The sequence below is a fragment of the Mesoplodon mirus genome, assembly GCF_964341445.2.
Source record: "Mesoplodon mirus genome assembly, chromosome: 1".
Taxonomy (NCBI): Eukaryota; Metazoa; Chordata; class Mammalia; order Artiodactyla; family Ziphiidae; genus Mesoplodon; species Mesoplodon mirus.
In genome coordinates this window covers 215,035,547-215,063,526 of record NC_138976.1, presented here as the reverse complement: position 1 = coordinate 215,063,526, position 27,980 = coordinate 215,035,547, and the positions used below count along the sequence as shown (strand labels likewise).

The 27,980-nt window shown below is 42.3% G+C and overlaps 1 protein-coding gene across 1 annotated transcript; it reads right to left on the bottom strand.

Moving 5' to 3' along the window:
- Positions 1 to 511: 511 nt before the first annotated feature.
- Positions 512 to 23,964, bottom strand: SPATA31E1 (SPATA31 subfamily E member 1; the record flags this gene model as incomplete). Its single annotated transcript, XM_082626623.1, has 6 exons — positions 512 to 1,036; positions 1,126 to 2,782; positions 3,059 to 3,119; positions 3,699 to 3,756; positions 4,500 to 4,792; positions 23,892 to 23,964. 6 exons carry the CDS (start codon positions 23,962 to 23,964, stop codon positions 512 to 514), a joined length of 2,667 nt encoding a protein of 888 aa, XP_082482749.1.
- Positions 23,965 to 27,980: the final 4,016 nt, after the last annotated feature.

Genomic DNA, 27,980 nt, shown 5'->3' with positions numbered 1-27,980 from the left:
GTGTGAGAGTCTTGAAGGAGCTCACCAGTGGCACGGCCTTGAGCCACCTGTGTTTTAAGGCATGGCTCCTTTGGATGTTGGGCAACTGACTTTGTTGGTAGTGACAGGGTTTTCCTAGTGGATGGAAACCCCAAGACAGTCCCATTCTCCCAGCGTCTGCCCATGCAGTTGACTGTGGGCATCTGATAAGGCAGTCTGCCCTCCTGTCCAGTCAGAGGGGCCTCTGAGGGCCCATAACTGTCACCAGGTGAAGTCTTTCCTCAGGCCCTCTGAATTTCTTTCTTTTTTTTTTCTTTTTGCGGTACGCGGGCCTCTCACTGCTGTGACCTCTCCTGTTGTGGAGCACAGGCTCCGGATGCGCAGGCTCAGCGGCCACGGCTCACGGGCTCAGCCTCTCCGTGGCATGTGGGATCTTCCCGGACTGGGGCACGAACCCACGTGCCCTGCATCGGCAAGCGGACTCTCAACCACTGCGCCACCAGGGAAGCCCACCCTCTGGATTTCTGTATGCTCAGGTGAGGGAACAGGGTGGGAACTCGCCAGGGTGGGAACTGTTGCTTTTGTTATCTATCACTTTCATTCCCTGATGGGGCTGAGGTTTTCCAGAGAACTTATTAGCCAGGTCGGCTTTTGAGTGTGCCCCAGATTGACAGGTGGCAGAGGGGGAAAAGGTGGACCTTGGAGAGGACAAGGGTTGAGCCCCACATGGCTTGAGATTTATGGGCTCAAAGGCCTGGTTGGGTAAGCCCCACCTGTGGCTTACCTGCCACCTTATAACATGTGCTTCCAGCATGTGCCGAATCCTTGGACTGAGGAAGGAAAGCTCATGGGAGGAGTCTACACAGGGTTTCCAATGCTTCAAGGATGCTAGATTTCTGAGTTCCTTGTGAGGGTGGGGCTTAGAAAAAGCACATTTGGCAACAAGCCAGGATTGACGCACAATCACAGGTATGAAACCTTGACTAATCTGCCTCAACTTTGTGCTCAAATGGGCTTTCAAGTTTTTTTCTAGATGTTTCTCCTCTGGGCTACTCCTCTGGGTAAATAGTGTCCAGAGTCACTCTTCAAGGGTGTCATCAAGTATCTTTCTGACTTCTTTTCAGAGTTTCTGTGCAGAAACTTCACTGGGAGCCGGGCCCTGGAGGAAGCTTTTGAGATCCTCCTCAGACATGGCCTTAGACCCTTGCCGAAATCCTTCCCTGGTTGGAATTGCATTTGACCCTTCCTGTGGGATCTCCTAGGGCACCTGGACCTTATCTTCTGTCGGTCCAGTCTCCTTTTGCCTGTAAAAGCAGAGGGCTGCCAGGGTCCCTGCTTGCCCTGTGCCTGATAAGTCCTTAAAAAATGGCACTGAGGGGAACTCAATTCCAGAGACAGAGACAGGTGGATACTGAGGGCCAGGCCCCTCTTGGTTTCATCTTTGATGAGCCTCTTTTGAAGATGTTGCTTCTGGAGATCAGGGCCAATTAAGTCCTCATGATGAATGGAAACTGACCTTTGGGCCTGAGAGCGCCCCCTCTCTTGGGGAAGGTTGAGAATGAGTTGGCTAAAGGCTTTCTGAGATCTTTTGACCACAGAGGGTGAAGGCGCCCCACTTTTCAGTTGCTTCTGCAACAAGGGGCATTTCAGACATTGAGTTTCAGTTGGGATAAAACTTAGTGTGTTGTTCTGAAATGTAGGACAACCTAGTCCACAGGTACTCATCTGGGGTGGAGAATAAGGTGGTCTGAATAGGAGAGAAGATGGGAGGTAGGGCTGGGCCTGGATCTGAGCCAGAGGTGGGGGCTGGCAGGGAGGCCAGTTTTGAGTGAAAGGCTGGGGTGGGACCCCCGGGCAGGGCAAGACTGGGGCCTGGGTAGGACCTAAAGTTATTCTAGGTTGAATTGAAAGTGGAAAACCATTAGAAACTCCACTGAATGAAACAAAGGGTGCCTGCTGTTGAGAAGAGCTCATAGTAGCCACCAGGGACTCACTGTGCATAGAGGGGAGACCCCAGTAGAGCTGGCTGTATTTCTGTTCCAAGTGGTCCCTCAAGACCTCGGAGTGTAAGAGCTGCCGAGGACCGGGTCGCTGCTCTGTTTTGTCTTTCATGTTCCAGAAAAATTGAGGGGTTGTGTTGTCCTGCTCAGCACCCAGTGATTTCCGCATATTCCCTAAAGTGTTCAGGTGGTAGTCTGAGCTCATTTGTTCTGAGAATGACCCATCCTTTTCTTTCTCCTTACAAATGTTTGGTTTTACTTTCTTGGTGATTAGAATCTGCAGCAGCTTCTGGACTTCAGGGTTGACAAATGGGGGGCTACCAGTCTTTACCTGCTTGTCTGTGGGCCCTCCCAAGAACGGGGCCCCTGGTGGCTGGTGGGACAGGTGTTCTTGCCAGGCCTCACTCTCTGATGAGGTGAGGAAGAACAAGGCCTTGGTAGTCTTCCACCAGAAGGACAAGAACAAAATGGGATAGCACGCGAGGCCAAGACTCAAAATGTCTGCAATGATAGATGCGAAAAAAGAGTTACCTGGAGATGAGCTCTTTGCAACAGTGCCAAGGGTGATTCTGTTCAAGTTGGATGGGTCTTGATGTTCTGTTGACAGGGTGGAGGCCACAGGTAAAGAGCCCTGGGTTGGAGGAGCCAGGGCAGCTGATGGGCAAATGGCAGGAACAGCCTCTTCTGCAGGTTCCCCGCAGGGCTGGTGGGCTCCAGCAGGCTCTGCTTTGCACATCTCACAAAGGGGGTCTTGACAGGAGAGCTGATGGAAGCCGCTGTTGTCACGGAACTTCTCCAGGTAGCTGCAGGAGACATGAGGCACAAGCTGCAGCCAGGAGCCCCCAGGGCCCGGAGGGCTGGGCAGGGCAGGCAGGGGTGGGCACCTGTGGCCCACCGCCCTCCACGGCCCCCATGCTGACTTCACAGTGCTCCTGCTGTCCCTCACCCCAGGGCTTTAGACATACGCTGTCCTCAGGGCTTCCCCTCGCATTTCAGCCCCAGGCTCCCTGCAGCCCAGGTGTCACACCATAGGCTTGGGGTGGAAGAAGAACCCAGGAGAGAAGGGAAAGATTCTTTACCTATGCAGAAGTGAAATCAGGGCCCGAGCCACTTGCGCGTCTTCCAGGCAATGTGCGAGATCTGGAAATCAGCAGAGTGGGTCATGATGGTGAAGGCAAGGGCCTAGGGGCTCTTACAGGAGCCTGAGTGCAGTGTCCCTTTAAGGGGACACCATTGGGAGATTGGAGCCCAAGCACCAGCGTCCAGGGCCACATGATCCCTGACAGTGATGGCAAAGCTCATGAAAGGATTTATCATTTACAAAGTACTTCCATATCCATTACCCCTTGCTTCCCTCACATCCTCCCTGTGGGGGACAACGGGCAGGGGTCACCTCACAGAGGAATCTGAGCAAAGTTAAATAACTTGTCCACGGTTGGACCTGGAGGTCCCACCTCCCAATCCAGGTGCTATTGGTCCACTGTAGCCCACACACCCCTGCTGGGCCACACCCTTTTTCCAGGCCCCTTACCGCTTCATTGTGCCCATGGAATCTGGGAAGTATCTGGGTTCTGCTCTCCTTCCCAGGAGCCTCCCTGAGGGTTCTGTTTCTTGAGGGACAGGCCCTGCCACTGGCCTCCTGGGAGCCTCTGGAGCTGGGCCCTCAGGGCTGGGAGAGATGGGGGCTAACACTCGGGGCACATGAATGGCACAACTTACCTTCCCCAGCTCTGTTTTTCTTGTTATTCTTGCGTCTCATCTTCGGCTCTTTTTGATGCTGAGAGACAGAAAAAACGAGGACCTGGGACCCAATTCTAACTCTCCCCTCTCTAGACGAGCCTCAGACACTCAGCGACCATACATAATATGACTTTCTACATTTAACTAACAGAGCTTTGTGGTTTTCTTTCCTTTCACTCATTTTTAAAGAGGATAAAAATATTTTCTGTTTTCCTTCTCTGAAGAACATAAAGAAGGATTTTCAATGTGAGATTCACCCTGGATTTCTTTCGTCACTGATCCTCTGCTCAGGAAACACTCACATTCTCTGAACTACGGGTTGATCTGAGCTCCAACAGGTGGGTCTCTGCTTCCCGAGGCCAGGGCCACTCCAGCCCCTGCTCTGTGAGGCTGCCAGGGCCTCAGCACTGCCAGCAGATCAGCCCTCATCCGAGACACCTGTTCACAGCTGGTGATCCAGTGCTCATGGGCCTGTTCTCTGGCTGAGATTGAACTCGGTATCCAGTCCTCGCCCTCCGGTCACCGTGTGTGAGACTTGCCCTGGAGCCCTCTACCATACCTGGGCAACTGGTCTGAGATCTTTGGATAGAAATCCTAGTGTTCACTCTATCCCCTGCCCGGGCTGGCTTGTCCTTACAGGGATGATGTTCTATTCTTGGGAGTAGATGTCCTATTCTTTCCCATTTCAGGAGTGTCTGTAGTTGATTCAGAAAAGTGGAAATAAGAATAGAAAAGAAGAGAGAATCATGTGCTTGTGCGTCTGGTCCAGGGGTTCCTTACCTTCCTGATGTCTTCATGTTTCCTAGGAGGTGGTGAAGATACATTATTCTTGAGGTAGGGGAGTAACAGGACAAAGAGCCCCAGTCCACACAGAGAGCCGATGATGATGTCAGTCACCCAGTGAGTGGGACAGGGGCACAGACTAGGATCAAAATGGCTTTTCAGAAAAAAGAGAGGATTCTCCATCATCTGAATCACACTGCTGCCCACAGGCAACTGAGCACAGAATGTGCACTTGGTGACTAAAACACTAGGCTTAAATGGTAGAGCTGTGGTTTGGTCACAAAGGGCTCCTGAGGGTGTGGGAGGGAGTCATAGAGGAGCAGTCATAGAGGAGTCATGGCCCCTCCCCAAGCATCTGCCCCACAGCTGTATCCTTCCACCCTCATGGGTCTTCTAGACCTTAGTCAATTTTCTATTCATTCCACCTGGAAATCACATTTTTCCTGGTTCCTCAGATCTCTTGGGGATCTCGGCTTGAACCCACCATTTTCATAGCCTTTGAAACTCTGAAATTCGCCCAGGATTTTGGCTGTTTCCCAATGATTTAGACTCTCAGAATCTCCTTTGTTCACAATTCCATGGTTTTTTCATCTCGCATATTTACATTTAAGTTGTATCAATACGTTCTCAGCAAATTTCAGTTATACAATACAGTATTATCAACTCTGGTCACCATGTTGTACATTAGATCCTAAGACTTTCATCTCATACAAAGTTTGTACCCTGTTGCCACCCTCTCCTTATTTCCCCCAACCCTAGCCCTGGGCAAACACTCCTCTGTTTCTATGAGTTTGACTTTTTTTCTTTGTAGATTCTGCATATAGTTGATAATAGGCAGTGTTTGCCTGTCTCTGTCTGGCTTTCTCTTAGCATGATGTCCTCTAGATTCATCCACATTGTTGCAAATAGGAACACCACTTTTCCCATATAATAAGTTTTTGACTTTCATCAACCCAGAAATAGAACTTTTTTTATACTTATTTAATTTTGAATATTTAATTGGTTATAGTTTCCATCCACCTTTGCCAACTTCACTCAGAATAATTAACACAAAAATTCAAACTAATGATTATTATTTCAAATTGACAAAACCAAGTATAATAAAAAGATAAGTAATTAAACTTCTAAATGATATGTTTTGTGTTAGTAACCTTTTATACTTCTGAAGTTAGAAAAGCTTCACAAAGACTGTACACACACACACACACTCCGACAGACGAACGCAGTATATTCAAATCCAAAAATTGAGCATGTCCTCATTTTCTCTAAATCTTTTGTATATTGTCTTGACCACATTTCTTCTCACTCTGCCCCAAATAGACAGTCTCCATTCTCCAGAGTTTAGAAACATGTGTGGAACACCCAGAAGTCAGAAATGGGTCAGGTGAGCTTAGGTTCTAATCTTTAGAGTAGGCCCTGGGACTGGAGGACCAAGGCCTGGGTTAAAGTCATCTACAGTAGCCTTTTCTGATATCCCTAGTGTGTTCTACACATATTCTCTTTTTCAGAATACACCTTGCCTTCCCCCCCCTACCCTACCCCCTCCAGACCCTGGAGCTTCGAGTCTTGCCTGTACCTTCTAGACAGGGCACTTTGAGTCTTATAGGAAATCCCCTATAACATCATTGGACATCCCTTTTGGCAGGTGGAATTGGGTATTCACTTAGGGATTGTACTTTTTCATCACTACCTGGTTAATTTTTCTTAATATGTGAAATATTTATTTGGCTCTACTGTCATGAATGTACATGTTCAAGAACACGTCTCTAGCATCTACTGTTGCTTTTATTACAGTCTCTTCACCCTTTATGATATTGTCACTGGGGCATGACAGTCCTCAGTGTGAACAGCTAGGGTACCTGAGGAGCATGGAGGTCCCTAATTTAGACAAGTAGAATCACTGGAGATCATGGTGGGTCCTGATTTCTGCTTCATTTGCACGGGGACTTACGGATGACTAGTTGAGAGGGAGAAAATCCTGGAAGCCAGAGTCTTGGCGGGTGTTCCCTTCAGGAACCCCTGCAGGCTCTCATGGTGAGGATGGAGAGAGGTGCCCTGGTGGCTCTGGAGGGGGTGGGGACGAGGGGGTGGCCATGGAGCTTTGTGTGTAGCAGAATCTTACTCTCCAGAGAAAGGACTTGGCCAGAGTGCAATTCTGAAATCTCATCCCAGCTAGAGGAAATAAATTCTCCCCCAATGCAGCCTTCTCCCTCTTTCCTTTTTCATGTGATGCAGTGTGTTGGGGGAACATATCAGCAGGGGATAGGGCTTCAAGGAAATGCTGCAGCCAAGGCAAGGAGTAGGGGCAGGGGAAAGAGCCATATCCCTGGGGAGAGTCAGAAACACTTGTGAAGGCCACACCCTCAAACAGAGGCCCACTAGAGACTGGGATTTACTGCAAGATTAGAGAATGTCTTCCCTCCCTCACAGTTTACCATCACACCCGCAGGCCTCCAGGACAGTTAAGAGTAGATCACCGCCAAAAGAACTGCAAGACACAGACTCAAGCTGAGCAACAGTACTTAGGGAAGCCCCAACGTCAAGATGAGAGACAAGGGACTTCCTTGGTGGTCCAGTGGTTAAGACTCTGTGCTCCCAATTCAGGGGGCCCAGGTTTGATCCCTGGTCAGGGAACCAGATCCTGAATGATGCAACTAAGACCCGGCTCAGCCAAATAAATAAATATTAAAAAAAAAAAAAGGAGAAACAAAAACAAGCACATTAGAGGAATTTGAAGTCTTTGGCACTTATGTTACCACAAACATTAAAAACAGAACAACTGACAAAGATCAGAAAATTATATCTACATAAAGGAGGAACTTCCAAGGAGAAATGAATGCTGGTAAAATGAAATCCTTGAGTTTTCTGCTTCTTAATCAATCTAAAAAAGAACTGTTATCAGCCCTGGTGGCCTAATGGATAGCATATAAGTGTTTTAAGGGCCAGTAGTAACAATGTGTTAAGGAATTATGGCACATGGATAAGTGAAATTAATGACAGCCACGTCACAAGAATGGGAGAAAAGAATTGGGAATACTATGTTATAAAGTTCCTGAACCCATGAAGTGGTGTGGTGGTATTTCAAGGTGGGATTAGATTATTTTAAAAATGCATATTGTAAACTCTAAGGAAACCATAAAAAATGTAAGAAGTATAACTTACATTCTTAAATGAGGAGATAAAATGGAAGCATTAGGGGAAACTGGGAACTGGGTACAAGGAACAGTCTGTACTATTTTTGCAACTTTGCTGTTATTCTAAAATTATTCCCAAAGTAGTAGTTGAATATGCTCCTTAAGTGTACCTGCTTAATTATGAAACTCTGTCAAATAAATTAATGGTGCATCTCTTGCCCTCAGTTCTGAATTTTAGAAAAGTAAAAAATCCTGGAAAAATGAGCACATTTAAGTCAGTTTCTCCACCCCACTCCAGGTGATTCTCTCCACATGGTCCCTCATTTGGCTATATAGATTATTTAGTTCTTTTTAGGATGCTAATACAGCTGTCACTCTAGCTACATATGCCCCATTAATGTATGTAAGAGAATATGCCCACATAGATTGCTGGATATATATGCCCTTATTCATGTTTTCCAAGACAAAAAATAAACAAGTAAGAGGATTGATTTTATTCAGGCTTTTGCAACAAGAAGATCAGAATGCCTTGCAGGGTGGTTTTTGCCTTAGACTTTTTTAGGGAAAGTAGAAAAGTTACAGGTGGGGCTGATTTACAGTTGGAATTATTTTGCAATTAGGTGAAGTCTCAGTTAGATGAACAGGAAGGTTCATCTCTGTGTCTGGCTAGTTTTAGAAGGACAAACAGTTCTGAGCTCAGCTAATCATTTCATGAAACAAAGAAAGGGAAGTTGAGAGATCAGTGCCTGGTCTTATGAGCAGGTCAAGGCAAAAGGGGAAAAGTTGGTATTTCCGTGGTCACAGATAAACAAGGGAGTGATCTCCAGGTCTTAGGGGAATCCTGAGAAGGTCTGGGTAGCAAATCTTATCTTAAGTGGGGTGGTCCTTTGTGGTACACAAAAGGTGGAGGATTTCAGAAAACAGAGGATAGGGTGATTTCTTAACTCTTGCTATTTTCTGAGATCACAAATCACAGGTAAAATTCAAAACTGTTGGGCCTCAGTTTTGTTCAGGACTAATAAGTGTCATTCACACTTCTTGAACATCACAGAGACAATCATAAACCTTTGAGTGGATCAAATCTGGGTCTGAGGAATAATCTCCTGAAGACTCTTGTTTGGCGTTGTTCCTGCAAAATGAACAATTGTTGAGAAGAAGTGGAAAAGATGAGCGTTTTAGAGTTCTGGAGATGAGGCGTCTTAAAAGAGAGATTCTAAAATGAAGAAGAGAAATATTAACCTAAAATATTATAGTAAGTAAAAAGTCTGTACCCTCTCTTTTCCATGTGAAAATCAGAGGCAAAATCATATCAACTTAAAATTATGTTTAGTAACTAATTTTCAGTATTTTATCTTATTTAAAAATGTATAGGTATCTAGAGAATATTATTATTTAACTCAGTTTAGCATAAGTCTAATGTTTTAAGTTACCTAAAGATCTTGGAAAGTATCTTCATACCACAAAGCATAAGCACTGTTAAGATTGGTTTGAATAATGATTCAATTTGGTTAAAGAAAAATTTACATTTTTCATAATCTGACACATCTGGTAGATACAATGCTCGTTTATTCAATCAGAAAAATTTTATAAGTTTAGGAAGAGCATATCCAGGTAGAATAAAAATGTTTGATGTTGAAAACATAGCTGTTTTTATTAAACCAATAATATTAAACGAGTCTTTTTTGACAAAGATTTGCCTTAATTATGTAATCTTGAATTTTAAAAACTTTTTAGTTAGTTTCCATAAGAATACTTTTTTAAGCATATGAAAATCTCAGAAGTTCAGTTTCCTTAATTTCTGGTAATTTTAGAACTGTTCCATTTATGTGTGTTTGTTTCTGTTTAAGCTAATCCAAACAGAATTCTCTTTAAGAAATGCCATAGTGCAATTTTGTAATACCATCCAAAGGTAGACACTTACTACACATTCCTAGACAAAAATACATACAGACAGACACAGCTAGAGAGCTTCAAGTCTACAACTTTAGCCATGCGTTGGACAAAAGCACAGAAATACTAATACATGATCCCTGGGCCATATAAAAGAGTTAGCTTTCATCCTTGTCCCACTGATACTTGCAAAAGAGATCTTCAAGATTCCCTTTGTCCTGATGTGTAATCTGATGGATGCTGTGTAGTAAATTTTCGGCAAGTAGCCAAGAAGAGACCAAGTGGCCATCTGGGTGTCTCCAAAATCCATCTGAGTGGCAAAATATCCAGCTTGTTTCCAATGAGATTTTTCAGCCTCAGGTATTAGCAGGCTGTTGTGCTGTAGGTTCCTTAAGTAGAGTTTCCCATGTCTAAAAAAGAGTGAGCAAGGGGAAGCATGTAGGTAGCAGAGGACAGATTTTCTTGGGAAGTGGCTCTGTTAACATGTTTTTTTTCTTTTTTCTTTTTTTTTCTTTTTCTTTTTTATTTTTTTATTTAACAAATTTAATCAGTTATACATATACATATGTTCCCATATCCCCTCCCTTTTTCATCTCCCTTCCACCCTCCCTATCCCACCCCTCCAGGCGGTCACAAAGCACTGAGCTGGTCTCCCTGTGCTATGCGGCTGCTTCCCACTAGCTATCTACCTTACGTTTGGTAGTGGATATATGTCCATGCCGCTCTTTCGCTTTGTCACAGCTTACCCTTCCCCCTCCCCATATCCTCAAGTCCATTCTCTAGTAGATCTGTGTCTTTATTCCTGTCTTACCCCTATGTTCTTCATGACATTTGTTTTCTTAAATTCCATATATATGTGTCAGCATACAGTATTTGTCTTTCTCTTTCTCACTTACTTCACTCTGTATGACAGACTCTAGGTCCATCCACCTCATTACAAATAGCTCAGTTTCGTTTCTTTTTATGGCTGAGTAATATTCCATTGTATATATGTGCCACATCTTCTTTATCTATTCATCCGATGATGGACACTTAGGTTGTTTCCATCTCCAGGCTATTGTAAATAGGGCTGCTATGAACATTTTGGTACATGACTCTTTTTGAATTATGGTTTTCTCAGGGTATATGCCCAGTAGTGGGATTGCTGGGTCATATGGTAGTTCTATTTGTAGTTTTTTAAGGAACCTCCATACCATTCTCCATAGTGGCTGTACCAATTCACATTCCCACCAGCAGTGCAAGAGGGTTCCCTTTTTTCCACACCCTCTCCAGCATTTATTGTTTCTAGATTTTTTGATGATGGCCATTCTGACTGGTGTGAGATGATATCTCATTGTAGTTTTGATTTGCATTTCTCTAATGAGTAAAGACGTTGAGCATCCTTGCATGTGTTTGTTGGCAGTCTGTATATCTTCTGTGGAGAAATGTCTATTTAGGTCTTCTGCCCATTTTTGGATTGGGTTGTTTGTTTTTTTGTTATTGAGCTGCATGAGCTGCTTATAAATTTTGGAGATTAATCCTTCGTCAGTTTCTTCATTTGCAAATATTTTCTCCCATTCTGAGGGTTGTCTTTTGGTCTTGGTTATGGTTTCCTTTGCTGTGCAAAAGCTTTTAAGTTTCATTAGGTCCCATGTGTTTATTTTTGTCTTTATTTCCATTTGTCTAGGAGGTGGGTCAAAAAGGATCTTGCTGTGATTTATGTCATAGAGTGTTCTGCCTATGTTTTCCTCTAAGAGTTTGATAGTGTCTGGCCTTACATTTAGGTCTTTAATCCATTTTGAGTTTATTTTTGTGTATGGTGTTAGGGAGTGATCTAATCTCATACTTTTATATGTCCCTGTCCAGTTTTCCCAGCACCACTTATTGAAGAGATTGTCCTTTCTCCACTGTACATTCTGGCCTCCTTTATCAAAGATAAGGTGACCATCTGTACGTGGGTTTATCTCTGGGCTTTCTATCCTGTTCCATTGATCTATCTTTCTGTTTTTGTGCCAGTACCTCACTGTCTTGATTACTGTAGCTTTGTAGTATAGTCTGAAGTCAGGGAGCCTGATTCCTCCAGCTCCATTTTTCGTTCTCAAGATTGATTTGGCTATTCGGGGTCTTTTGTGTTTCCATACAAATTGTGAAATTTTTTGTTCCAGTTCTGTGAAAAATGCCAGTGGTAGTTTGATAGGGATTGCATTGAATCTGTAGATTGCTTTGGGTAGTAGAGTCATTTTCACAATGTTGATTCTTCCAATCCAAGAACATGGTACGTCTCTCCATCTATTTGTATCATCTTTAATTTCTTTCATCTGTGTCTTATAATTTTCTGCATACAGGTCTTTTGTCTCCTTAGGTAGGTTTGTTCCTAGATATTTTATTCTTTTTGTTGCAGTGGTAAATGGGAGCGTTTCCTTGATTTCACTTTCAGATTTTTCATCATTAGTATATAGGAATGCCAGAGATTTCTGTGCATTAATTTTGTATCCTGCTACTTTACCAAATTCATTGATTAGCTCTAGTAGTTTTCTGGTAGCATTTTTAGGATTCTCTATGTATAATATCATGTCATCTGCAAACAGTGACAGCTTTACTTCTTCTTTTCCGATTTGGATTCCTTTTATTTCCTTTTCTTCTCTGATTGCTGTGGCTAAAACTTCCAAAACTAAGTTGAATAAGAGTGGTGAGAGTGGGCAGCCTTATCTTGTTCCTGATCTTAGTGGAAATGGTTTCCGTTTTTCACCATTGAGGACGATGCTCGCTGTGGGTTTGTCATATATGGCCTTTATTATGTTGAGGAAAGTTCCCTCTATGCCTACTTTCTGCAGGGTTTTTATCATTAATGGGTGTTGAATTTTGTCGAAAGCTTTCTCTGCATCTATTGAGATGACTATATGTTTTTTCTCCTTCAATTTGTTAATATGGTGTATCACGTTGATTGATTTGCGTATATTGAAGAATCCTTGCATTCCTGGAATAAACCCCACTTGATCATGGTGTATGATCCTTTTAATGTGCTGTTGGATTCTGTTTGCTAGTATTTTGTTGAGGATTTTTGCATCTATGTTCATCAGTGATATTGGCCTGTAGTTTTCTTTCTTTGTGACATCCTTGTCTGGTTTTGGTATCAAGGTGATGGTGGCCTCGTAGAATGAGTTTGGGAGTGTTCCTCCCTCTGCTATATTTTGGAAGAGTTTGAGAATGATTGGTGTTAGCTCTTCTCTAAATGCTTGATAGAATTCGCCTGTGAAGCCATCTGGTCCTGGGCTTTTGTTTGTTGGAAGATTTTTTATCACAGTTTCAATTTCAGTGCTTGTGATTGGTCTGTTCATATTTTCTGTTTCTTCCTGATTCAGTCTTGGCAGGTTGTGCATTTCTAAGAATTTGTCCATTTCTTCGAGGTTGTCCATTTTATTGGCATAGAGTTGCTTGTAATAATCTCTCATGATCTTTTGTATTTCTGCAGTGTCAGTTGTTACTTCTCCTTTTTCATTTCTAATTCTATTGATTTGAGTCTTCTCCCTTTTTTTCTTGTGAGTCTGGCTAATGGTTTATCAATTTTGTTTGTCTTCTCAAAGAACCAGCTTTTAGTTTTATTGATCTTTGCTATCGTTTCCTTCATTTCTTTTTCATTTATTTCCGATCTCATTTTTATGATTTCTTTCCTTCTGCTAACTTTGGGATGTTTTTGTTCTTCTTTCTCTAATTGCTTTAGGTGCAAGGTTAGGTTGTTTATTCGAGATGTTTTCTGTTTCTTAAGGTAGGATTGTATTGCTATAAACTTCCCTCTTACAACTGCTTTTGCTGCATCCTGTAGATTTTGGGTCATCGTGTCTCCATTGTCATTTGTTTCTAGGTATTTTTTAATTTCCTTTTTGATTTCTTCAGTGATCACTTCATTATTAAGTAGTGTATTGTTTAGCCTCCATGTGTTTGTATTTTTTACAGATCTTTTCCTGTAATTGATATCTAGTCTCATAGCATTGTGGTCGGAAAAGATACTTGATACGATTTCAATTTTCTTAAATTTACCAAGGCTTGATTTATGACCCAAGATATGATCTATCCTGGAGAATGTTCCATGAGCACTTGAGAAAAATGTGTATTCTGTTGTTTCTGGATGGAATGTCCTATAAATATCAATTAAGTCCATCTTGTTTAATGTATCATTTAAAGCTTGTGTTTCCTTATTTATTTTCATTTTGGATGATCTGTCCATTGGTGAAAGTGGGGTGTTAAAGTCCCCTACTATGATTGTGTTACTGTCGATTTCTCCTTTTATGGCTGTTAGTATTTGTCTTATGTATTGAGGTGCTCCTATGTTGGGTGCATAAATATTTACAATTGTTATATCTTCTTCTTGGATCGATCCCTTCATCATTATGTAGTGTCCTTCTTTGTCTCTTCTAATAGTCTTTATTTTAAAGTCTATTTTGTCTGATATGAGAATTGCTACTCCAGCTTTCTTTTGGTTTCCATTTGCATGGAATATCTTTTTCTGTCCCCTTACTTTCAGTCTGTATGTGTCTCTAGGTCTGAAGTGGGTCTCTTGTAGACAGCATATATATGGGTCATGTTTTTGTATCCATTCAGCCAATCTGTGTCTTTTGGTGGGAGCATTTAGTCCATTTACATTTAAGGTAATTATTGATATGTATGTTCCTATTCCCATTTTCTTAATTGTTTTGGGTTCGTTATTGTAGGTCTTTTCCTTCTGTTGTGTTTCTTGCCTAGAGAAGTTCCTTTAGCATTTGTTGTAAAGCTGGTTTGGTGGTGCTGAACTCTCTCAGCTTTTGCTTGTCTGTAAAGGTTTTAATTTCTCCATCAAATCTGAATGAGATCCTTGCTGGGTAGAGTAATCTTGGTTGCAGGTTTTTCTCCTTCATCACGTTAATTATGTCCTGCCACTCCCTTCTGGCTTGTAGAGTTTCTGCTGAGAGATCAGCTGTTATCCTGATGGGGATTCCCTTGTGTGTTATTTGTTGTTTTTCCCTTGCTGCTTTTAATATGATTTCTTTGTGTTTAATTTTTGACAGTTTGATTAATATGTGTCTTGGCGTGTTTCTCCTTGGATTTATTCTGTATGGGACTCTCTGTGCCTCCTGGACTTGATTAACTATTTCCTTTCCCATATTAGGGAAGTTTTCAACTATAATCTCTTCAAATATTTTCTCAGTCCCTTTCTTTTTCTCTTCTTTTTCTGGAACCCCTATAATTCGAATGTTGGTGCGTTTAATGTTGTCCCAGAGGTCTCTGAGACTGTCCTCTGTTCTTTTCATTCTTTTTTCTTTATTTTGCTCTGCAGCAGTTATTTCCACTATTTTATCTTCCACCTCACTTATCCGTTCTTCTGCCTCAGTTATTCTGCTATTGATCCCATCTAGAGTATTTTTCATTTCATTTATTTTGTTTTTAATCAATGCTTGATTCATCTTTAGTTCTTCTAGGTCCTTGTTAACTGTTTCTTGCATTTTGTCTATTCTATTTCCAAGATTTTGGATCTTGGAAATAGAATCTTGGATCATCTTTACTATCATTATTCTGAATTCTTTTTCAGGTAGACTGCCTATTACCTCTTCATTTGTTAGGTCTGGTGGGTTTTTATCTTGCTCCTTCTCCTGCTGTGTGTTTTTCTGTCTTCTCATTTTGCTTATCTTACTGTGTTTGGGGTCTCCTTTTTGCAGGTTGCAGGTTCGTAGTTCCCGTTTTTTTTTGGTGTCTGTCCCTAGTGGCTAAAGTTGGTTTAGTGGGTTGTGTAGGCTTCCTGGTGGAGGGGACTAGTGCCTGTGTTCTGGTGGATGAGGCTGGGTCTTGTCTTTCTGGTGGGCAGGTCCACGTCTGGTGGTGTGTTTTGGGGTGTCTGTGGACTTTTTATGATTTTAGGCAGCCTCTCTGCTAATGGGTGGCCTTGTGTTCCTGTCTTGCTAGTTGTTTGGCATAGGGTGTCCAGCACTGTAGCTTGCTGGTCGTTGAGTGAAGCTGGGTGCTGGTGTTGAGATGGAGATCTCTGGAAGATTTTCGCCGTTTGATATTATGTGGAGCTGGGAGGTCTCTTGTGGACCAGTGTCCTGAAGTTGGCTCTCCCACCTCAGAGGCACAGCACTGACTCCTGGCTCCTCAATTTGGGATGATTTGTTGTCTATTCATGTACTCCACAGATGCAGGGTACATCAAGTTGATTGTGGAGCTTTAATCCGCTGCTTCTGAGGCTGCTGGGAGAGATTTCCCTTTCTCTTCTTTGTTCCCACAGCTCCCGGGTCTCAGCTTTGGATTTGGCCCCGCCTCTGCGTGTAGGTCGCCGGAGGGCGTCTGTTCTTCGCTCAGACAGGACAGGGTTAAAGGAGCAGCCGTTTCGGGGACTCTGGCTCACTCAGGCCGGGGGGGGGAGGGAGGGGCACGGAGTGCGGGGCGAGCCTGCAGCGGCAGAGGTCGGCGTGACGTTGCACCAGCCCGAGGCACGCCGTGCGTTCTCCCAAGGAAGTCGTCTCTGGATCACAGGACCCTGGCAGTGGCGGGCTGCACAGGCTCCCCGGAAGGGGGGTGTGGATAGTGTCCTGTGCTCGCACACAGGCTTCTTGGCGGCGGCAGCAGCAGCTCCAGCGTCCCACGCCCGTCTCTGGGCTCCGCGCTTTCAGCTGCGGCTTGCGCCCGTCTGTGGGGCTCCTTTAAGCAGCGCTCTTAATCCCCTCTCCTCGCGCACCAGGAAACCAAGAGGGAAGAAATAGTCTCTTGCCTCTTCGGTAGCTCCCGAGTTTTCCCAGACTCCCTCCCGGCTAGCTGTGGTGCATTAGCCCCCTTCAGTCTGAGTTCTCGCCGCCAGTCCCAGTCCTCTCCCTGTGCTCTGACCGAAGTCCGAGCCTCAGCTTCCAGCACCGCCCGCCCCGGCGGGCGAGCAGACAAGCCTCTCGGGCTGGTGAGGGCCGGTCGGCACCGATCCTCTGTGCGGGAATCTCTCCACTTTGCCCTTCCCAGGTATGTGGGGAGTTTCTTTTGGGAGGTCTGAGGTCTTCTGCCAGTGTTCAGTAGGTGTTCTGTAGGAGTTGTTCCACGTGTAACAGCTATATTTCTGGTGTATCTGTGGGGAGGAAGGTGATCTCCGTGTCTTACTCTTCTGCCATCTTCCCCGGAAGTCACTGTTAACATTTTTGTCAGTCAGGTAGTTTCCTTGGCTTTGGGAGTTCTGGCTTCCAGTGTGAGCTTTGATTTTGAGAATAGCTAATAATTTGGTTTGCAATGTCTTCTAATAGGTCAGTGACTTGTATTCCGTTTTTGATGGGTATTCCTGCAACTGTCATTGAACACTCTCTGTTTTCATTAAAGGGGGCTTAGGGGTCTTGATAGAAGCAAAAGAAAGGCAGGTGGTCAGTGAGAGCAATTCAGGGGCAAAGGTGCCTATGCAGAGTGAGGGGCCCAGAAGTTAAAACCATTGGGAGAGCAAAGAATACTGTTTTCCAACTGGAAAATTATTCTCTTCCCAGAAAGTTTACTGCAATTTTGGGGCTAATGTTGGGTAAATCATGCCAGGTAGTAAGAAGTTCTAGTGAGACAAAGAGGTTTAGATAAAGGCAGGTCACACACAGCATTAATTTATGTCAGTTCTAGAGTTCTCTGCGCCTCCGTGGGCTGCATGGCCTCCTTTAGAGAGACCTCCTGCAGGAATGCAGCTTTCTATTCTTCTGCACAGATGGCCAACCTGCTACTGCATGCTGAACCCTTGCTCTGAGTGACTTATTAATTTTTCTTCTCCACTTACTTCTGCTTTTAGTAAGTGAGCCAAGTCACCCCATTTCCTATTGTAAATTAGATAAACCAAACATTAGAAACAAAGAGAGGGATAAAGAGCCAGTTTCTTGGTTAAGCTTGGCCTCTTTTATGTGTTGTTTTGTTTTGTTTTTTTGTTTTGTTTTTCTGCTTTAATGGGATGTGGTATTAATAGGAATAAAGTCAATGAGGCAAACAAGTCTGAGAGGTCTGAACATCACATAATAAACACTGAAGGAGGGCTGGTTTCCATAGTTGTGTGTCAGCATCACTAGGCACAGAACATTCTAGAGACACCTGAGTGGTTTGGGACCACTGGGTCAGGGATAGCAATTATTGTGTGAGAAATTACAAATAAATAATTAGCATGTGTTTATGCAGAAGAAACCCTATTCACAGTAAACCAATTAAGGGTGCCTGAGGATAGGAGCACAATAGAGAATCACTGTACTTAGAGATAAATAGAAAAAGGAGACTACAGAATATGCCTCTATATTCGTTTAATTTGTAAATTAAAAAAATATTGTGAGGTATTATATGAATAAAGAAAATGTGATATATTCAAATACATATATATATTCCACATATATCTATAGAGACATATATTGAAATATTATTTATCCATAACAAAGAATGAAATCCTGCCATTTGCATGAACCTGGAGGACATTATGCTAAGTGAAATGAGCCAGACACAAATAGGTAAATGCTGTGTGATTTCACTTACATCTGGAATCTGAAAAAGTTGAACTCATAAAGCCAGAGATTAGAATGGTGGTTTCCAGAGGCTTGGACGTGGACAAAATGGAGAGATGCTGGTCAAAGGGTACAAACTTCCAGTTATAAGATGAATGAGTTCTGGGGATCTAATGTACAGCCTGGTGACTATAGTTAATAGTATAATGTATACTTGAAATTCACTAAGAAAAGCTAACTATATGAGGTAATGGATGTGTTCATTAACTTGATTGTGGGAATCACTTCACAATACATATGTATATTAAATCATCACATATGGCATTTAGAAAAATCACGTGTACAACCTAAATATATACAATTTTAATTTGTCATTCATACCTCAATAAACTGGAAAAAATACTGAAAAAAAAAGTGGAACGATAAACCACAGACTGTGAGAAAATATCTGCCATTCGTATCTGATAAAGAACTTGTAGCCAGGATATATAAAGAACTCTTAAAAACTCAATAAGAAGAAGATAAAATCATTCAATTTAAAAATGGACAAAAGATTTGAATAGACATTTCCCCTAAAGAAGGTATACAAATGGTGAATGCCACATGAAGAGATGTTCAATATCATTAGCTATTAGGGAAATGCAAATTAAAACCCCAGTCACATCCACAAGAATGGCTAACAAAGAAGAGAAAGAAGATAAATATTGGTGAGGATGTGGAGAGGAACATTGCTGGCAGGAATGTAAAATGGTACAGCCACTTTGGAAACCAGCTTAGCACTTTCTTAAATTGTTAAACAGAAATTTACCACATGTCCTAGCCAAATTCCACTAGTAGGTAACTACTCAAGAGAAATGAAAACATTATGTCTACAGAAACACTCAACACATTACTGTTCCTGGTAGAATTATTCATAATAACCAAAAAGTGAAACAACCCAAACATCCATCAAAAGGTGGGTAAATAAAATGTATAAGTGGTTAATTAAACCTGTGATAGTAATAGCAAAAAGGCCCAAGGGGAGAAAACAGTACACTGCTGTAAGGTTCTTATACTACCTGTGAAGTGGTATAATAAAAGCTGAAGATAGGCTGTGATAAGTAAACATGTATATTGGAAACCCTGAAGCTACAGCTGAAACAACACAACAAATCACAACCAGTAAATTCTGTTCCAGGTGATGCTACCCACTGAGTTACAACAAACCTGCCAATATCTAACAAAAGGTAAAGTAAAAGATAGGAGATTTTTATACCTGCTTTCACTTGGCTTTTTTTTGTTTGTTTGTTTGTTTTTTGTTTTTTTTTTTTGCGGTACGCGGGCCTCTCACTGTTGTGGCCTCTCCCGTTGTGGAGCACAGGCTCCGGATGCTCAGGCTCAGTGGCCATGGCTCACGGGCCCAACCGCTCCACGGCATGTGGGATCTTCGCGGACCGGGGCACGAACCCGTGTCCCCTGCATCGGCAGGCGGACTTGCAACCACTGCGCCACCAGGGAAGCCCTTACTTGGCTTTTTAGGTATCTGAATTCATTGACATAATATATGTCTTGTGTGAAGAAGATGGCAGAGAATAGTATTGAGTTGTTTTCTGCTCTCCGTTTTTACATTTTTAAGGAACTATTTAACCTTTACCCTCTCCAGTCTTAGGCAAAATTGCAACACTTTGCTCTCTATCTCCACACAATTAGCCTTTCATGTACATTAACCATACAAGATTATTTACTATAACACTATTTGATAACCATAATTCAATGTGTTTTAAAATGAGGTATGCTCTGCAGAAAGAAGAGTCAATAATGCTTCCCATGTGAGAAGCTAAGAAGTATGAATAATGATTGTAGGACTCATATGGCTTTGTTATTACAAGGTTTATAAAGCTAAAGCTCCCCAAAGACTTTACATGCTTTAAAACCCTGAACTGTAGTCAATCTGAACTTGTTTAGATTGCACATCTTTATTCAGAGTATTAAAAGTAAAATGTACATATATACCTTTGAAATATACTCACAGTGAAAACTCAAAATTCAAAACTATGTTACAGTTTGTACTTCACTCCTCCCCATACTCTCTGAGGTTTTTTCGTTCTCCTAAAATCTGGGCATTGTCAATCCCTGAATGAATAAAATAATTTTTTTCAAGTCAGGTGCCCCTTGGGAAATCACATCTAAATTAATCGAGCAAAATGTAGAAAAACGTTCCATAAGGAAAACTTTTGAGATACACAGAAAACCTCTGTTTAAGCCATGTAAAAACTAACCAGAATAGCCAAGAAGTTCGGGAGTTGGAAATAAGAAGACATAGACCACAACACATGCACAAATATACATCTCAATATTTTCTTGTTTTCTATTTATAATCAGAGTAAAGAATTTTCACTAAATGGTTATGAAGGAATTTTTAAATAAATCTGATATTATAACTATTGAGATAAATTAGTAAATCAAACTGAACCAAAAACGTGTTCATGGGGGCAGGGGGCAGGCTCATTCAAGGAATGGTTTTGGAGAATTAAAAATACAAACTAAATGGAATATTCTTTATTGAAAAATATTGTGAGGTTTTAGTTTGTTTATAAACAAAGTCCTTTAAAATAATCTCTTGAGCCAAATAATTCTTATTTCCCTTCAACATCATTAGGAAAACCAGTGAGCTATTCTTTTTTTTTTTTTTTTTTTTTGCGGTACGCAGGCCTCTCACTGCTGTGGCCTCTCCCATTGCGGAGCACAGGCTCCGGATGCACAGGCTCAGCGGCCATGGCTCACGGGCCCAGCCGCTCCGTGGCATGTGGGATCTTCCCAGACCGGGGCACGAATCTGCGTCCCCTGCATCGGCAGGCGGACTCTCAACCACTGCGCCACCAGGGAAGCCCCAGTGAGCTATTCTTATACATGGTAATTGATAGGTCAGCATATTGATTAGAAACCCAGATGTATTTATCATATTTCATTGTTATGCAGACATCAAAGACTGTAAGCATCTTATAGCAAATTTGATATATTTTATTTCTAAGTGGCAGCTAAGGAAGTACATTTTCCAACTCCCCCTTCAAAAGAACCTACTGTGAGGAGTGTGAGAAAGTGACAGCCTCCAGCTGCTGTGCCTCTGGACCTTTGAGACCTCCAACAGCCTTTACGCTGAGGCTATGCTCTCCCCAGGCTGCGCCCAGCCAATGTTTGGATAATGGAACAGGGCCCTCCCTGCCCTGTGTGGGATTACCATAGCTGGCAGCCTTTGCTCTGGGACTCCCTATATGTGTAGCCAAGACTTTCTCAGAGCTGCATTGAAGTCTGAGGCTCTTCTTCCACAATCCTCCCTCCTTCCCTGTCTCCTTTCACAGGTGTCAGATCCACAGGGCATGTTGAATGCTTTTCCCTCCTACTCCTGCTCCATCACTTCTTTATCCTCCACAGGTGTTTCCCCAGCAGATCACTTACACGTCTGATTTCATCTTGGCATCTGCTTGCAAGAGAACCCTGAGTGATCCACTAAGAAAAATTTCCTCTGGGCTCCTCTAGACTCCACTGATCAATAGCAAGTGAATCCTTTTCTAGGAATTAATGGCGACACTCAACTCAGCTTAACATTCAAGGTAGGAAAGCAAGAATTATTTTTCACTCCAGAAAATGAATGACCCATTGGGACTGCAGATAATAAAACTTGGGGAGTAATAAGAGGCATTTCCAAAGGACTGGAAATGCTTCATCTAGATTTAACAGACAGGGCACTGTCCTATAAAACCACACAGATCTTAAATTCAATAGATCAAAATTTGTTTAAATTGTGTAAATCTAGAAAGATCTTAATTGTTCTTTCAAGTTTAAAATATTTGCATAATTCATGACGGGTTAATTTTTTTCAAGGATTTAAAAAAATTTGTTTTCACATGGGATTTTCTTTTTTTTATAATGCAAAGTAATTCAGATCCTAATTAAGAGAATAAATAGGCACCATATATGGCTCCCTACACACCCCCTTTTCATACCCAAAGTTCTGTTTTCTCTTCAACACCATCTGTTTAAATCTCCCAGTCTAGCTGAGGTCCTTCTGGCCTGTTCTCTAACTCATCAACTAAAAATACTTAGTTTCAGCACTTAAAAGGAAAGACTGTTCTGCCTCTTCTCAGAGCTGGAACCCACTTGTTCTGCCCTGCATCCCTCTGCCTCTACCTCACTACCTGGCTCACCCCATCTTGTCACTTGTTTCTAACACTGATGACCCTCCATGGGGAGACCTCTCCCCTGATCCTTCTTCCGAAGTAACCCCTTTCCATCTTTTTCTCCTTGACCTGTTTATTTTTCATGGCATTTACTACTAACTAAAATTATTTTTCTTTGTGTGCTGCCTTAGTAATTAAGGAAATGTAAATTAAATCACAGTGAGATACCATTTCCCGAACAACACCAAATTGGACACATTTAAAAAAGGTGACATTGTCTTTAAACTGCTTGTAGGGATGTAAATTGTTACAACCACCTTGGAAAACAGTTTCTCATAATTTAGTAGGTGTGAATGTGTAAACATTTTGACACAGCAATTGCACTGTATATAACCTAGAGAAATTCCAGCTCCTTTATATAGAAAACTCATTTAAGAATATTCATAGCTGTTTTTATTGTTAATATCAAAAATCGGGGAAAAGCAATCCAACAATTGGAATGGATGCATTTACTTAATATAATTTTATAAGGGATACAATAAAGCAATGACAATAGACTACAGTAAAAGTTTTGTAATAATGACTATTATAACACTGAGCCAAAAAGCAAGTTGCAGAATACATACAGTATGATTCCATTTTTTTGAAGTTCAAAATATGCAAGTCAAAGCAATATCTTATTTAGCAATATATTCATATTGATGAAACTGTAAAGAAAAACAGTGGAAATAACAAACAGGTTAGGATTAAAGAAGGACCAACAGAGGCCTTCAAAGATATGGGTAAGTTTTCTTTTTAGGAAGAGTGGTTACACATGAGTATTCATTTATTTTTATTCTTTACATCTTCTGCATAACTTTCACACATTATTTTGCAAGTTTTAAAAGACAGGTCAAAACAATAATGTCAACAAACAATTGGGGAAAAGGAATATAGCAATAACAACAAGAAAATGTGAGCCGTATCTGCTAGAAAGTATTACAGAGGATACAGGAAAACACATTCAAATGGCTTCTTTGTACACCAGAGCCAAAGCTTTGTTTCACAACATCTTAATGATTTCAGTGAGGTTCCTAGCTTTTGAAACAGTGATTCTCTGTTCCCTCCCTGCTACCTTGTTTATGACAAGGTGGATTCGACTAAGATACTTCTGACAGCTTTTAAACCTAAAACGCAATATAGAACTCTATTTCTTCTTTGACACATGCCACTTACATCTTTGTTTGGAGTTGGGCTGTAGTTGTTTCATAGATGTGGGTCTTATGCCATGATCTGACCACACCCGGTCCCTGGTGTGCCACTGCAAAGCCTCTTAGGATCAGGAGACCCTCACAAATGGAAAAACTGAATTCATAATGAGATGTCAGATCAATTGTGTATGACATCAGTCTAGTGGCTTTCTGAGTTAACCAACCCTGGGGTATATATGCGGTAGCCATAAAAGGTACTTTTAAGGAGATTAAAATGTACACTACTGAAAAAGATCAAAATTAAAATAAATAACTGTCTTCACAGAAATTTAAATACCATTTTTATACATAGATTGTTTTGTTTGTGTAGTTGTAACAAAATAATCCTGAATATGCATAACATGTTCTGTTTTGTAAGACAACTGTGAAGATTGTAGGTATTTATATTGAGTAGTGAGAATGATAGCATTTTACAACTGGCTTTGACATCCCTCATCTCACACACTGGATAAAAAAACTGATGATCAGAGAGATTAAGTAATTTCTCTTCAGTCAGGCACCAAGCTGGGACCAGAACCTGGGTCCTCCTGACTCGGGGGTGGTTCCTCCTTTTCACCGTCCAGCCCTGTCTGAAAAGGTTTACGGTCCATGGCAATATCATATAGTGTATCTCATACCATCTTGTTCTCTGTGATTAACACTGTTATTTATGAAGCTTACTCAGTGGTCCAGAATGCAACTTCCCATAATCTATGAGTGCTTCTACATCATTTACCCACATCCACAAGACAGTAAACTAAGGACTTTCCCCAAACTCTAGGCCGTAGTAGTAGGTATCCCAGGCAGTAAAACATGTCCTGGGATAGAGAAATTCTTATGATTCATACCAGACTGCTGTAGCCCTGTTGGATTCCCTACAGCTTTAAATTTCATATTCTTAATGCAAGACTCTGCAAAGCAGCTTAGAAAACAATGTAAAGATGTTAGTAAATTAAGACAGTGGTTTTGTTTTCTCCCATTTCCTACTTATTGAATGTTCTTGCTGCAAATAAATCAGATCTCTTTATTTTCCTATGAAATATCAGTGCTCTGCAAGAATGTTGGAATCAGATGATTCCAGTGTGTCTGACATCTTGTTGTTGGTGTCCATTGAGTGTCTTTGTCCTTTCTCATATATGTTGTGATCATCTTGGTTCTTACTATGAGTGCTTCTCAATAAAAACCTGGGTGTTCTGAGTATTACGTTATGAGATTCTGGATATTATATAAATTTTCTGTTTGACTTGCCTCTTCTGACACCACTCTAGCAGGGGATGACAAGCCATCTCATTACTGCCTGGTGGAAATGGGGGGCCAGGTCATGGTCTCCAGGTTTTGGATTTGTCTCTGTTCTCACCCAGGGAGCGAGGGGTTCCTTGTTACTGCTCAGTAGGGTTGGGAGTTCTGGCTCCCACTGGACCTTCACTGATACCCCCTGCTGGGAGGGGCATGGGTTCCTTGTTCTTGCTCCTCCTTTTGACATCACGGAAGAGCCTCATGACCTTTGGATGGTGGTGAGAGTCCTGACTCTGAAACCACCTCTGCAGGGAGGGGTCAGTGTGCCTTGTTCTTGCTGGGTGGAAGTGGAAGTCCAGGGTCTCTGTGGTCTTCAGGGACACTGCTGAGATGGTCACGCATTACCACCGGCATTACCACCTGCTGAGGATGAATATCCTGGCTCCTTATGTTACAGAATTAAGTCGTATGGACCTTGTTCAGGCCCAACTTAGCAGTGGAGGGTTCTTTTTTTCGAGTAGGCGAATAACGAGAGATCCACACAGCACAAGCCTTATTCTATGGGCAAAAAAAAAAAAAAAAAAAAAAATGGAGAAGCAGGAATTAAGTTCATAGATCAACTTCTCACCCACGTGGTGAAAGTGATTTAACTGTAAAGAGTAAAGACAAAGGGAAGAGGAGTGAGGCAGAGGATGGGGAGGCACATGCCTTAGTTAACCAGGGAAGGGGCAGGGCTTTTTTGAGGGAGTGGGGTACCACCCCCTTTATATCCATTTTTGGTCCTTAATGTCTGGTCCTGGCCACCAATAGGTGTGTCATTTAATATGCTAATGTAGTAAAATCAACATATAATGAGACTCGGGGTCAGTTGGAGGTCAGATTCATTGCCATCTTGGTCTCAAGCGGTTCCATCTGTTTCTTTTTTTTCTTTTTTTTTTTGTGTGTAGCTTCCTTTCTTATCTCTGAACCCTTTAGCTTAAGGATTTATGTTCACTCCTGCTAAAGGTTGTGGGGGGAGGGTTGGAGGGTTGTGAGCAAGGACACTCCTACTAAAGTTGGAGGTGGATGGGTTTTGAGCAATGATCTGGAGTGACTCTGGCAATACCTTTTCAGGCCTTCTCTGACGCCCAGGGACTGGGGGAGTCAGCACTGGGTTGCCTTATTGCAGACTGGCAAGGGTGGAAGTCTGGACTCCCAAATTGGACTTTGCTGGTAGGGTGGGGGAGGCGGCTGTAGTTTTTCTGTGGTGTTTGGCTGGAGTAGAAAGGTTATTGCCTAAAAGTTTTCTGTATCTTTAGGCCTCACTTATTCTGGTCCTTTAGCTAGAGAGAACAGGCTTTTATTGGGATTTTATTTTACTTTGTACACTATTTTGCCTTTTCCAATTGGCATTTATGGGTGCTGACTTCTCCAGACCCAAGTCTGGAATATTAGATGCAAAAAGGGAAAACCCAGGCAACTCACTGTCACCTATAAAATTCTAACACTTTACCAATTCCAAGAGAATATGACCCAACTATTACCTGCATTTCACAGTGATTTTTCAATACAGAAATATTTTTCTCAGTAGGATCAGATTTATTCTGCATACCTACCACCTCTTATTCACCACGTAACACCTATTTGGGGGACAATTTCTATTTATCAGCTACTAAAAACCATCTTAGATGTTCCAAATGTTGCTATCTCAATCAGCAATATATCATTTGTTAATAGCCTAATGTATATAAATCATGGCTTGCAACCATTTGTAATTGTATATAAATCAAATGTATTTATATACAATTGTATATAAGTCATGGCTTGCAACCATTTGTAATTCACTAGAAATGCAGAAAGAATTTTGGGGAAAAAGTATTCAGCTAGATAGAGGTCATGGTAGATACTTTAAAGACTAGAAAATAAATCACTAGTTCTTAAGCATATGTCAGAATTACATAAATTTAAAGAAGAAAGACTGACGATTTGGAGAATAGTAACATGAGCAGACACATGTAGGAGGCCGTGAGCATAGCATGAGCGAGGGGACAGGGGCCTCCCTGTCTCTGGTGGGAAAGACATGTTCAGGGGCCACTAGGCACACAGGATAAACAGAGGTAGGCAAGAGCAGGGCAGGTTTTAGGAGACAGACATCAGCATTTTAAGGGGACTTCAAAGGTGAAGGAAACTGTCAACTATTGGAAATGAGGAAAAGGGAAGAGATCAGTTATTGGGAATAAGTGAATCTAGATACTCTAAAAGTAGTAGATGATGAGACTGAGGTCAGCAGCAAGGTTAGTTTGAGGCAGAAGATTCCTGAAGGAGGAGGTAGATGGAGTCTGGAAATAAAAGCTGAGGAAGAGGCAGGAAGCAGCCCACTGAACAGCCTTTCCAGAGGCTCTTCTCTGAAATGTTACCCAAAGCCTCCTTCCTCAATCCAGTGGCACTTCCCCAGGCCTGGCCCTCACCGACCTTCTCATGACATCCTCCTCCCAATGAATTAAAGGTAAACATAATCATCAGGCTTAGGGCAATAGAATAAAGGGAATGAGTATGAAGAAAGAGGCAGACACCTCTATCCTAGAAATCCACGAGAAAGGGACCATCTCTGACCATAACACAGGCAGGACTGAAATTTGGGGAGAAGAGAGAGGTGGATTAAAGATGTCTTAAATTGAAGGAGAGAGCAAAATTCCCAGGTCAGGGCATATGGCACATCCACTTTAGAGACCCTGGAAACCCCTTCATGGCTGAATTGAAAGATATTACATTGGGCAGGTAGATAGGAAGATGCCAGGCTGATCCTGGGGATCACCAAATCCCCTTCCCACCTAGGCCCTCCTCTTTTTTTTTTTTTTTTTTCAGTACGTGGGCTCTGTTGTGGCCTCTCCCGTTGCGGAGCACAGGCTCCGGACGTGCAGGCTCAGCGGCTATGGCTCACGGGCCCAGCCGCTCCGCGGCATGTGGGATCTTCCCGGACCGGGGCACGAACCCGCGTCCCCTGCATCGGCAGGTGGACTCTTAACAACTGCGCCACCAGGGAAGCCTGGCCCTCCTCTTTTGATTATTCATTTTTCCAGTTCACAGTTTTATTTGCTAGAAAAAGTTACTCTTGCTGCACAGATTAAAAAAAAAAAAAAAAGCCAAAATGTTTCCAGAAATGCAAAGAACTTTTCAGAGGGGCTTACAGCCTCACTGGGGAAGAAGGGAAATTTTGTCTCAGTACTTCTTTTACTTCCAAAACTCCTCACACAGTCTTCTCTGAGTCCTGAACCATCAGACCTAGTCCTCCCCCACATCCCCACACAAAGCACTGCCCTCCATATCCTTGAACTCAAGGTGGGGATGTACCAACCCCCATCCTTATTCCCTCCAATCTCAAATCCTCCAAACCCTGGGGACCAGGAAAGGT